The sequence below is a fragment of the Schistocerca gregaria genome, chromosome 2 (genome assembly GCF_023897955.1).
Source record: "Schistocerca gregaria isolate iqSchGreg1 chromosome 2, iqSchGreg1.2, whole genome shotgun sequence".
In the NCBI taxonomy this organism is placed as follows: domain Eukaryota; kingdom Metazoa; phylum Arthropoda; class Insecta; order Orthoptera; family Acrididae; genus Schistocerca; species Schistocerca gregaria.
The window spans coordinates 254,037,971-254,052,076 of record NC_064921.1 but is presented as its reverse complement, the minus strand read 5'-3'; the positions used below and the strand labels follow the sequence as shown (position 1 = coordinate 254,052,076).

Sequence of the window (14,106 nt, the reverse complement as noted above, 5' to 3'; positions counted from 1 at the left end):
TCAGTTTTCCCTTTCTTCGTTTTCAATATGTCGAACAGTGACTGCATTTTACGACCATATACTACTCCATATGGCGATATCCTGTATTCACATGATGCCTTGAGTTGTAGGTGGAGAAGATGTACTTTATATAGGTATCCCAATTTGTGTGATGTGAGTCACCGTAGTATCCAAACGTATTCCCGATTGTCCTATACATCCTTTCAATTCTTCCATTTTCTGTAGATGGAAAGGACTCGCCCTTTACTTGTTCACGTTCAATAACTTACAAAATTCCTTGAACAGAGCTGACATGAAGTTCGTTCCCTGGTCTTTTCCTATTGTTTCACGCAGTGCAAGGTTCAGTACCCAATTATTCACAAGTGCGATTTCTACGTATCTTTAAAAATGTTCTTTGTTTATGAGTACGTACTTATTTCCTGCAAGTGTTTTACTGAATGTATCTAAAACGTCAGTCCCCAGAAAATCGAATGGTGCAAATGCTTCAGGTAACCTGTACAGTGAAACTCTTGTTTGGCACAAATCCGCTCTCTATGCGCACTCTATGCAATTCTGAACGTACTGCCCTACGTCCCTCTGCCCATTCCTCCACCAATACCTTTCTGCTATTCTTCTGCTGGTAGATATGCAACCTCCATGACCCGCTAATATGTGATCCTCTATTCCTTGGCTTCAATTGTACCATACCAACCGTCCCAACTTGGTTTCTCTGAATAGCAGCTCGTCCTACATAGACAACTGTGACTACTTGAAATACTGTTTATTTTAGTCATCCTCTCTCTATGCCATTTCCCATTCCTTATTCTATCTCCATTACCGTGCTTCTTCCCAGGTTTTTGTGTGACTTCGAAATCAAATTCACTTAGTCTTACAGCCCACCGCACCAAATTTAGTACTTTTTTTTAACAATTATGTCAAATGTCTGGCAATATTCGCAAAACCTTTTAGCTTTGCCCCTGACAACATTCATTTTGAGAACTAACATTCACAAGACAAGGAAACAAAATTTAATCATTTAATTCTAACGTCTAAATCTGAGCCATCTCGAGTCCTGGCATTGACTAGCCTTATGCCCTCAACAATTTCATGTACAACATTTTACTGGAGCTGATTCTGTACATTGCGCTGTGTGGCCATCTAGGTTACACTGTGCATATCTAACAGGCACTAACCAATCGTGACTTCCATTACCTCTAAAAATAGACAAATTCACTGGTTCGAAACAAAATCTAGTTTGCAAAATGCACCACCATCAAATCTTTTCTCCGTGACCAAAATGCAATGATAAATGTTTGGCCTCAGTCTACCTTAGGTTGAAGGTTCAGATGTCACACTAAGGTGGTGACATCAATGATCTGACACCAGTGTTAGATGAACCATGGACTCCCACACATGAAGAGTGAAATGAGATCTCAGGACAACAGTAGATTTTCTTAATCAACTATTTATTCCATCCCTTGGCCATAGTTCATCAGGAACAGTTTGATGGAGGTGTCCAGTTGAATCTCATGCGAAACAATAGATGTCCGGCATTGCTGATAGTACAAAGGGCAGAAGTGAGCTTGGCATGACTCGAATGCCTCTGTCAGCAATATCTCTGACTGTGACCATGATGCCAGCACAACTGTGCAGCTGACAATTCTGTGGCTGTGACCTCCCTCCAGTTAGCAGGCAGCTTTATGCTCGCTGCCTTATGCCATGGTCGAACACCAAACCCAATACTCCATTTCAGGATGCCGCTCCAGAGTTTAAGAACTCATAGTGTAGACTATGATACAGAGAGGAGAATATTTTTGTTCGTGAATGGGTGAGTACTTATATGATCCAGTCTACGTTCGTTTAGGATTTAAGGCATATACTCTAAACACTTCTATGGTGGCAAATGCATATTGCAGCGTCAGCTGTTGCTATAATGCACCGAGTTGGCTCTACATCACAATGTCGTGAGCTACATTTTGCTTCGCAACACATAACACTCTTGCCTGTTTGCAGCTGGCTCTTTTGTAACTCACTTCCACTGTGGCATACTTTTGACCAAAATCGATATGCTTCATTTAGAACATATGGAATTATGTTTTGAACTTTTTAATAAATACAGTTAAAAAAGTAAGAAACATAAATTGTTTGATAAAATTTTAAAAGGTTACACTACAGAGGCATATCTTCTCTCTGGACATAAATCATGTAGTTGACTAATTTCCTATTTCTGTACAACATTTATATTTCTATTTGGTGGCTGAGCTTTTGAATAGGAACATTTGGAACAATACCTTCACATAAATAAATGCAGCATTTTACAGTCTCTGTCGTTAAACTTGTAAGTAATAATGAATACTAAACATTTTATTTGCAGGTTATTGATATAAAATGTGAAAGGAATTTAAATTATCTATCAGGTGGATATCATAATATTAGACAGTGAGATATTTGATAAAGATATTCTAAAAAAAGTAAGTGGAAAATATTTCTTTATGAGATTTAAAGTTACGGAAAACGAAAAATTTATATAATGTGCATATACGGAGGAAGTGAGACATATTGATATGTATCATATTAAATGGTCTTGAGAAAATTAACTGAAGCAAATTGTGTGAAAATTTTTTACAAAAATGAAAAATGGAAATCCTATACATGGAATGGAATTTTGTTCTTGTTGCTTAATTTTCTTTAAACATAATCTAGTAATAAGCAGCAATCATCATGTTTCTCTATGAAAATACTTTTTCTTAAAAAATAATATTGAAGTGCAAAATTTTTCGTTTATGGTGTGTCATACGTTATCTTGACAACTTTTTAGCAAGACAGACCTTGTACTTGTATAAGAATATTATCATTCCCGTTTGATGCACGAAGAGATAAATTGTTCTCATGTTGTGTTAATACAGTGATGCCTATCTAAAATTTAGTGCTTCAGTACCAAGCATAGACATAGACAAAATCTAAAACACATTACATGAAGTGTACAAACAAACAGGAAACAGTTGTTGATGCTTGTATACATTAACTTCACTTATCTTGTCACAATGAAATTTCAAACACTATATCAACAATATGAATGTAACTAAAGCCGAAAGATTGTAATATAGTAAAACTATGCTATGAGATGATAAACTCTGGCCACGTATAGCGGACAACAGGGTGTATATTTATCTCTACATGCTGGACTGTAAAACCAGAATACCAAATAAAAACTTGAAGAAGTGGAAAACAAATAAAAACTACGAAGATATGCATAATTATATTCAACTGCTAGAGAAGCCAAGAGCCGTACAGAAAAAGTTTACATAGCAAAGTCGCAGGGCATATAGGCTTCAAGTACAGACATCACTTAAAAAGCTTGCTAGGTGACACAGAAAAATAAGAGGAAAATCTTAAAGTTATAATCATCACATCACATCGAAACCTACCGTGTATTGTGGTAGTGAGAAATTGGCCTGTGGTACTCTAGCCAGTTACCAGCATTTGACTGTTATGCCAATCAGTGCAGACAGCAGTTGTCAGTTGATTGGTATTTTCCTCATTAATACATACTCTCAATGGTAATTCCGCTTTTTTAATTTGTGAGATACATTCAAGTTATAACCCTCCGATTCTCTTTCTCTCAAACCAAAACACGAAAACTGTGAAACTTGCGTCACTTCTTGACGTAACTTCCCTGCAGCCCTACACAACGTCAACCCAAGATTCCATGCCCACAGCGAACACTTGTTTAGGAGTCTGGTTTGCCCATTGGAAAATCACTGATGCTTTAGTGGCACGACTAGTGTTTGTACGATCATACAGAGTATCTTTCCTTTCGTTGTTGGAAACATCCAAAAGTCGCTAGGAGCCAGTTCAGATGAAATAGAGAGCGTAAGAAATAATTCTAAAGTTGTTGTTACGAAGAAACTGCACCGTCGAGTTCGCCAGATGCACTGGTGCCTTGCCTTGCAGAAAGAGCACAAGTGTCGTCTTTTCTGGCCGTTTACTTGGAAAGCTGGAAGGCTCCTATTCTTCAAAACGTCTTTGTAAGATGCACATGTCACCCAGTGCTCTTTGGAATGCGCTGAGTATGGATTACGCCATCGTTGGCCGAGAGCACGACCACGATAATTTTTTTAGTACCGTTGCTTATCTGAATTTTTTTGTTGCCAGAGAATGTGAGCACTTTCATTGAGCTGACTTGCGTTTCGTTTCGGGATTGCAAAACGGCACCCATATCTCAATTAATGAAAAGAAAGTCCCATTCACTCCATTATCACGCGTCAATATTGTCTGGAAACAGGCCACACACACAGTCTCGTGGTCATCCATCACTATTCATAGCAGCCACCAGGAGGACACTTCATAAGTTCTTCATGGTTGTTTGCACAGATCCACATAAATACCAACTTGTGAAGTGATGTGTTCCATACTCACTCGATGGTCCCTCAAAGAAATTTTCTTCGCTCTCTTAATCACACTATCAGATTAGTTGGTTATCACATGAAGTTCTGCATGCTCCAAACTGCCCCATCCACCAACGCACACTAAAGACTCTAGTGGCTAGTGTTGTTGTTACTGGATCAAGAAGCCCGGGTTCGATTCCTGGCAGGAATGGGGATTCTATCTGCCTGGGGTCTGGATGTTGGTGATTTACTCATCATTTCATCATCATCATTGTTGTTGTTACTAGACTGGATTGAGTTAAAAATTGGACTGTGTAAAAACTGGGTCTTTGTACGGGCCCTGAACAACACGCAGTTGAGCGGCTTCCAAACTAATCATCATCATCACGTTAAAGACAGTCAGGATAACATCAATCCATGTGTCACTCAACTGGCGATGAATTTCAATCGGTGTCACTCCATTCAAATGCAAAAACCAAAAGATTTCACGCTGTACTCGTAATGAAAACGTTCCCATTTTAAGTGTCAAAACAAGTCTCACTCTCACCGCTGCCACTAGAGTTCCATGCGCTGTACAGTGCTGCCAGCTCTGCCACGCTTCACAAAAACCCCATGTTTTTATATGTTTTCCAGTGTTGAGAAAAAAAATACCAGGAGTTATTATAACTTGAATGCACTTCGTAGTTGGATGTCCACGTCCGGTACTGCCACAGGCTGAATAAGTTATTCACATTCTTTATGTTCTAGCATTCAGCCAAGATTCCACTAACTTAAGGAAACCTAATGATTATTATCCCAGCACAGAAATTCTATAATGAAGACTTTGCGAGTGTTGGCTGCTTTTCAAGAATGCAGATCAGCTCAGTTTAAGAAAGTCTACCAATTAATTCCCCCCATAAACCATGGACTGTGAGAATTGGTGGGGAGGCTTGCATGCCTCAGCGATGCAGATAGCCGTAGTAGGTGCAACCACAATGGAGGGGTATCTTTTGAGAGGCCAGACAAACGTGTGGTTCCTGAAGAGGGGCAGCAGCCTTTTCAGTAGTTGCAGGGGCAACAGTCTGGATGATTGATTAACCGAAATGGTATTGCTGTGCTGGTACTGCGAACGGCTGAAAGCAAGGGGGAACTACAGCCGTAATTTTTCCCGAGACCATGAAGCTTTACTGTATGGTTAAAGTATGATGGCGTCCTCTTGGATAAAATATTCTGGAGGTAAAATAGTCCCCCATTCGGATCTCCGTGCGGGGACTACTCAGGAGGAGGCTGTAATCATGTGAAACTGGCGTTCTACAGATCGGAGCGTGGAATGTGAGATCCCTTAATTGGGCAGGTAGGTTAGAAAACTTAAAAAGGGAAAGGGATAGGTTAAAGTTAGATATAGTGCCAATTAGTGAAGTTCGGTGGCAGGACGAGCAAGACCTCTGGTCAGGTGAATACAGGGTTATAAATACAAAATCAAATATCAGTAATGCAGGAGTAGGTTTAATAATGAATAGGAAAATAGGAATGCGGGTAATCTACCACAAACAGCATAGTGAACGCATTATTGTGGCCAAGATAGATACGAAGCCCACGTCTACCACAGTAATACAAATTGATATGCCAACTAGCTCCGCAGATGACGAAGAGATTGATGAAATGTGTGATGAGATAAAAGAAATTATTCAGATAGTGAAGGGAGGCGAAAATTTGATAGTCATGGGTGACTGGAATTCGATAGTAGGAAAAGGGAGAGAAGGGAACGTAGTAGGTGATATGGATTCGGGGGAAGAAATGAAAGATGAAGCTGCCTGGAAGAATTTTGCACAGAGCATAACTTAATCACAGCTATCACTTGGTTCAAGAATCATGAAAGGAGGTTGTATAAATGGAAGAAGCCTACAGATACTAGAAGGTATCAGGTAATTGTAAGACAGACATTTAAGAACCAGGTTTTAAATTGTAAGACATTTCCAGGGGAGGATGTGACCACAATCTATTGGTTATGAGCTGTAGATTAAAACTGAAGAAACTGCAAAAAGGTGGGAATTTGAGGAAATGGGACCTGGATAAACTGACTAAACCAGAAGTTGTACAGAGTTTCAAGGAGAGTATTAAGGGACAATTGACAGGAATGGGGGAAAGAAATACAGTAGAAGAACAATGGGTAGCTTTGAGAGATGAAGTAGTGAAGGTAGCAGAGGATCAAGTAGGTAAAAAGACGAGGGTGAATAGAAATCCTTGGGTAACAGAAGAGATATGGAATTTAATTGATGAAAGGAGAAAATATAAAAATGCAGTAAAAGAAGCAGGCAGAAAGGAATACAAACGTCTCAAAAATGAGATCAACAGAGAGTGCAAAATGGCTAAGCAGACATGGCTAGAGCACAAATTTAAGGATGTAGAGGCACATATGACTAGGGGTAAGGTAGATACTGCCTACAGGAAAATTAAAGGGACCTTTGGAGAAAAGAGAACCACTTGTATGAATATCAAGAGCTCAGATGGAAACCCAGTTCTAAGCATAGGAGGGAAAGCATAAAGGTGGAATGAGTATATAGAGGGTCTATACAAGGACGATGTTCTTGAAGACAATATTATAGAAATGGAAGAGAACGTAGATGAAGATGAAATAGGAGATATGATACTGCGTGAAGAGTTTGTCAGAGAACTGAAAGACCGAAGCCGAAACAAGGCCCGAGGAGTAGGCAACATTCCAGTAGAACTACTGACAGCGTTGGAAGAGCCATGCCTAACAAAACTCAACGATCTGATGAGTAAGATCTATGAGACAGGCGAAATAACTTCAGATTTCAAGAAGAATATAATAATTCCAATCCCAAAGAACATAGGTGTTGACAGATGTGAAAATTACCGAACTAATAGTTTAATAAGCCATGGCTGCAAAATACTAACACGAATCCTTTACAGACGATTGGAAAAAATAGTAGAAGCCGACCTCGGGGTAGATCAGTTTGGATTCCGCAGGAATATTGGAACACGTGAGGCAATAATGACACTACGACTTATCTTAGAAAATAGATTAAGGGAAGGGAAATCTACGTTTCTAGCATTTGCAGATTTAGAGAAATTTTTTGATAATGTTGACTGGAATACTCTCTTTCAAATTCTGATGGTGGCAGGGGTAAAATATAGGGAGCTAAAGGCTATTTATAGTTTGTACAGAAACCAGATGGCAGTTATAAGAGTCAAGGGGCATAAGAGGGAAGTAGTAGTTGGGAAGGGAGTGAGACAGGGTTGTAGCCCATCCTTGATGTTATTCAATCTGTATATTGAGCAAGCAGTAAAGGAAACAGAAGAAGAATTCGGAATAGGAATTAAAATACATGGAGAAGAAATAAAAACTTTGAGGTTAGCCGATGACATTATAATTCTGTCAGAGACAGCAAAGGACCTGGAAGAGCAGCTGAAGGGAATGGCCAGTGTCTTGAAAGGAGGATATAAGATGAACATTAAAAAAATCAAAACGAAAATAATGGAATGTAATCGAATTAAATCGGGTGATGCTGCGGGAATTAGATTAGGAAATGAGACGCTTAAAGTAGTAAAGGAGTTTTGCTATTTGGGGAGCAAAATAAATGATGAGGGTCGAAGTAGAGAGGATATAAAATGTAGACTGGCAATGGCAAGGAAAGCATTTCTGAAGAAGAGAAATTTGTTAACATCGAGTATAGATTTAAGTGTCAGGAAGTCGTGTCTTAAAATAATTGTGTGGACTGTAGCCATGTATGGAAGCGAAACATGCACGATAAATAGTGTAGACAAGAAGAGAATAGAGGCTTTCGAAATGTGCTGCTACAGAAGAATGCTGTTCATTAGTTGGGTATATCCCATAACTAATGAGGAGGTATTGACTAGAATTGGAGAGAAGACAAATTTGTGCCACAACTTAACTAGAAGAAGGGATCGGTTGGTAGGGCATGTTCTAAGGCATCAAGGGATCACCAATTTAGCATTGCAGGGCAGCGTGGAGGGTAAGAATCGTAGAGGGAGATCAAGAGATGAATACACTAAACAGATTCAGAAGGATGAAGGTTGCAGTATGTACTGGGAGAGAAGCTTGCACAGGATTGAACAGTATGAAGAGCTGCATAAAACCAGTCTCAGGACTCAAGACAAAGGCAACAACAACAACTTAATTACGTGAATTCCGAGAAAAAGTTTCCCCAAAATGAATTCCACACCAGTAGGGTACAGAAATGCCTGCCACAGTCTAATTGCGCAGTGACTGCTTCGATCTCTCAGTTCATCTTTAGTATACAGAATGGACCAGGAAGGAGATATATTTGTGGGATTCTCACTTGAAACACCAATTGCTTCCCATGCATGAACCTATCATACCCATTTGATCCGAGCTATCATAGTTTTGTACTAAATTGACGCAGCAATATGATTACTCAGTAAACTATAACGCTGAACAGGAAGCCTCACGTCCTAGCATAACTTCTTAAAACATTTTATGCTTACCTTCACACTGCTTATGGTTGTCAATGGGGTGACAGGTTGTGGCGGGGGTAGTGACACGAAGTGGCGTGACAGCGTGCGGACTTCTCTGCTGGTGGCGTCGATGTCTGCGATGGTGGTTTACACTGCCTATTGTGGCACCCTCACCGCCTCGCTGGCCACACACCGCCTGAAGATGCCTTTCACAGACCTGCAGGGCCTACTGAGGGATGGATCCTACAAACTGCTGCTGATGTACGCCTCTGGAGAGATGGCCCTTTTCGCTGTCAGTATGGTCCCAATATATATGCTTGTCATTCATTTTTGTGTGGCCTATGATACACTAATTTGTTAAAAGTGGAGCACCAATAAGGAAACATTTGGCTGAAAATAACTTTGTAGCACGAATCACATACATGCCAATAAACATATGATTATGATTACATAAATGAAAATGACTGGAATACTCTCTTAGAAGTTCTGACGGTAACAGGAATAAATACACTTAGCAATGAGAATCCTAAAATTTATGCAGCAAGTAGAATGCAGTTATAAGAGTCTAATGACATGAAAGGGGAAAAGGAGAAGGTGTAGCGGAGAAGGGAGTAAGACAAGGCTGTTGCCAATCTGCCATGTTAGTCAACTGGAACCCTGAACAAGCGCTAAAGGAAACCAAGGAAGGACATGGAAAGGGAATTAGCGGTTAGGGATATGAAATAAATCTTTGTTGTTTATCGATGATATTGTAAAGTACTTGGAAGATCAGTTCAGAAGAGAGATTTGTATCATACAAAGTGGTTATAAGATGAACATTAATAAAAGTAATACTAGGGCAATTGAATGTAGTCGAATGAAATCAGGTGATGATAACGAATTTGATTAGTAAATGAGAGTCTAAAAGAAGTAGATGAATTTGGTAATTTATGCAACAAAAAAAAGACTGATGATAGCCAATGCATTGGGATCACAAAGTACAGATTGTTAATATGAAGAAAAGTGTTTCTGAAAAAGAGAAACTTACTATCATAGAACATAAATACTAGATATTTGGAAGTCTTCTTAGAAATTATTTGTGTGGAATGCGAATTTAGAGGACAGAAGTGTTCGTTTATGGTAAATTGTGTTCTGGTGACTTACTGATATATAACAGGATGAAGTATGAAACATGAATTTCATGTTAAAGGTAAAAGCATCACATCTGTATAGCACAATCCCTCTAACGGATTTAACGCAAAAGATAGACAAACAATAAAAAAACGTAATGCAATGTTGATAGATTGAGAAAATAATTATTATGAATTCTCAAACCCCACCCCTACACACAAATTCACAGAGAATTCCAATCTATTCAATAATCTATTACGCTGAGAGCCCTACTTGTTTTCTCAGAAACAAACTGAATATGCTGCTGATCAAATTATATTTACATTATAGAAAACTGTAGGACATAAGTTCACACTATGAAAGACATAAAAATTCCCCAGGAAGAAAAGTTTGTTTGATATAACCAACCTGTATGCAAAATTACCAGTAACAGAAACAACAGAAATTATAAAGAGGAACTTGATACACTATGTGAAGGTACCTACCATTGAGTCACACAAAATAATAAAGTTATTAGAACTGATTCCACTACAAAATTATTTTAAACAGGAAAATAAAATTTACAGGTAAACTAATGTAGTAGGAGTGGACAACTGAATTGCCAGCGCAACTGTAGATATATTTATTAATACACTAGAAAAGAAACTATTCAGTTCGAATTTGTACCTTTTAAATACAGTTATTTACTGTCATAGATAAGTAGATGGTAGAAGGTGATGACAACGACATACAAGACATTCATCAACAATTAAACAGCTGGCATCCTCAAATTAAATTTACAATGGAGTTAGAACAAAAAAGGTCAATGATGTTTCCTGATATAACGAGAAGTTGCAATAACAACTACCACAGATATGAAAGATATAGGAAACTCATCACAACAGACATTGTCATAAATGAACACTCCTGTCATCCAAATTCTCATGAATGTGCATCATTCAGATCAGTGATTAACAGAATCACAAATTCACCACTTAACACTAATGCTATAGAAAAGGGAATCAAACATTGTAATGCATAGCACAGCAGAAAGCTTTTAGCCCCACAATGGCGCTCAGAGTATATGAACAGTACAAAGCTAAAAACACACAACATTCATATAGAAATAACACTAAAAAGAGAGGAAGGAATCAAAAATAAACCAGCGTACGTCACTACACCATACATTAGCCAATTATCAAGAAGTGAGTGCAGTCACTCTACGTTTTACTTGCACCTATGAAACCAAAAAGACAAAGCAACAAAAAAAATTGCAACAAAAATTCTAAATGGGGTACACAAAGGACGTAACTGAATATCCTTGACGAACTGGAAATTCACATCTACACAGATGCATACCGAAACAAAATTCTAAATGAACAAACAGAACTAAAGAAAAATATCTAGAAAACTCTACTGACATCCTAAAAGAAAAAGGATAAATTTTCAAAGTATGTAAAAGACAATAAAATACACAACAGAAATATCTTTGTATGAGAAATGAAAAATTATAGTTATACTATCTTTCTAGTATACTTATATTTCTGGCATTCCTTGAACAAAATTCACTGTAACCATATAAGCATTGCTAGAGAAAACTGTCAAACAAATATAAGTTCTATATAAATGCCATTATAAACGTGGCTGATAGCACGGGAAGGTAATCAAAAAGATACTCAAGTACGCAATATGTAATATTTGATACTTCAAAACATCTGAGACGCAAAACCAGTAAGCATAAATATATATGTAAACCATAAATTCTGTATTATACTACAGATGTAAGCAACATACTTTTATCGGGCATTTTTACAAAAGAAATTGTATCATCATTGCTGGATTACTTAAATATGTCGAAACGAACTCGCCATGGTAGAAATATAACGAAGTAATAAAGTGTCAGTTAAAGAAAAAAAAAATTGCTGTGTCTATATCTTCTTCTCCTATTACAAAGCAGTTTCTTCATGCAACGTCTGAGCTACGAGAGTTGTCTCAAACAAGCGAAATTCTCTTACATTTATCTATTAAAAACTATAAGCCAAGTGCATTCCAGGTATCGAATGGAAGTTGTTAAGATACTAATAAATGGGATGAACAAACTACGAGACATTTTTGGGCGCTATCTGTCTATACTAGAGAAAAATTGAAAATCAGCACTACTCTTGTGGACAAATCTTGAAGCACTCACTATTCACATGATAGTTGGACTCGTATGTTGGCGGCAAAAAACCCCTTCTACGCATGCGAATGATCACTCCGTAGATATTCCTACTCTATGTTTATTTCACAGAATGCAGCATAGCAGAAGCTGTCTCTTTCTGGGATATTGAAAGTGCTGTTCTACGATCTTTGAAACGATGACCTTCTTCAGCTTGCAAACCTTCATCTCCTCCGCCTTCTTCACGTAGCCTTCACGTTGACGAATGTAAGCTTCTTCATCGAGATCACCATATAGGAATGCAGTTTGAACATCCATGAGTTCAATGTCAAAATCAAATTCAGCTGATAAAGATAACAGGATGCGAGTGACGAATGACGAACAACAGGCGAGAACGTTTCATCAAAGTCTATTCCTGGTATTTGGGAATAACCTTTCACTACAAAACGAGCCTTATAACGTTCAATTTCACCATTTGACTTTCCTTTCACCTTGAACATCCATTTAGAATTTATTACCTTCCTGACTGGTGGTAAATCAGCCAAAATCCTTGTTTCATTTTCAAGTAAAGATTTATATTCATTATCTAAGGCTTCCTTCCATTTTTCACAGTCATCACAATTCATTGCTTCTTCGTATGAATTAGGTTCAGAGATACAAGCAAGACAAGCAAAATCATCATTAAAATATTTAGTATTTGATTTTCTTTCACGTGATGATTTTCTAAATTCTGGTTGCATTTCTGGCTGCGCAACTTCCGTATAACTATGTACGTTGCTATTTACTGTTTTCTCAGTGTCACTTTGTGGTAACTCAAGATAAACTGCATTTCTGTCAACTTCAGCACGTTGTGTCAGTTCAGTTGCCTCTTCAATGATGTTAGGTGCTGGCGCTAGTTGAAAACTGTCCATACGATTATCGTTAATTGGGTTACTGTTTGGAATACTGTTTCCACAGGTGCACTTTGAGTTTTCGCTGAATTGCACATCACGGGCTTGCACAATCGTCTTTGGTGAATCTGGATCAATCAGACGATATGCTTTAGAATCTTCGCAATATCCAACAAAGATTAGTTCCTTAGATTTATCTTCTAACTTCGTGCTTTTTCGTTTTGGTATATGTTCAGATGCTCGACCACTCCGCAATTTCTCAGGAGTGACATTCTTAACCGCTTTTGTTGGAGATCGATTCTTCAATTAAATTGCTGTGTTTACAGTTTCAGCCCAAAATTTTTTACTTAGACCTGCATCTGTTAACATTGATCTTGCTTTTTCAATGACTGTCCGATTTAAGCGTTTTGCAACACCATTCTATTCTGGCGAGTAAGAAGTTATTGTTTCATGTTGAATTCCATTTGTCTTTAAAAATAACTTCATGCGCCGATTGACGAACTCTTTTCCACTGTCTGTTCAAAGTATTTTGATTTTTCGACCAGTTTCATTTTCTACTTGTGCTTTGAATTCGATGAATGTGTCACTGAATTCTGTTGTTGATTTTAGCATATAACCAAATTATTTTCTTGACAGATCATCCGTAAAAGTGAGAAGATATTGTGTGCCTCCTCACGAAACCATTCTCATTGGTCCACAAACATCAGAATGCACAATTTCAAGTCGATCTTTTGCTCTTCTACTTGATGTTTTAGGAGAAGGTTATCGAGACTGTTTACATTTTATGCAGGGAATACACGGATCTAAAGCGACGTTCGTCCTGTTCAGTCCATCAGCCATTTTTTCTTTTAATAAATGCATGCTTACACGATTAAAATGTCCCATTCTTCGATGTCACAATTCATAACTATCGGTTTCTACAACATTTGCGTAATGATGCACTTCATCTAATCGATACATACCATTTATTTGAGTTGCAGTTGCTACAGGTGTTCCAGAAACAATTACATCACTTTTAGTGTATACACCGCACGGCACATGTCAAACAATACACACAATCCACGTCTTGTCATCTGACTAACCGACAGTAAGTTGTAAGGAAGGCTTGGAAGATACGCAACATCATTAGGAGTTACCTGTTTATTCTTGACGTCACAAGTAA

At 38.1% G+C, this 14,106-nt stretch overlaps 1 protein-coding gene across 1 annotated transcript in view; it reads left to right on the top strand.

Annotated features, from left to right (window-relative positions):
- The window catches only part of LOC126335733 (probable glutamate receptor), a 68,222-nt gene that overhangs the window by 30,517 nt on the left and 23,599 nt on the right, over positions 1–14,106 (top strand). The window contains exon 6 of the mRNA XM_049999189.1: positions 8,873–9,099. Within this exon, the coding sequence (XP_049855146.1) occupies positions 8,873–9,099 (227 nt within the window). The remainder of the gene's footprint in view (positions 1–8,872; positions 9,100–14,106) is intronic.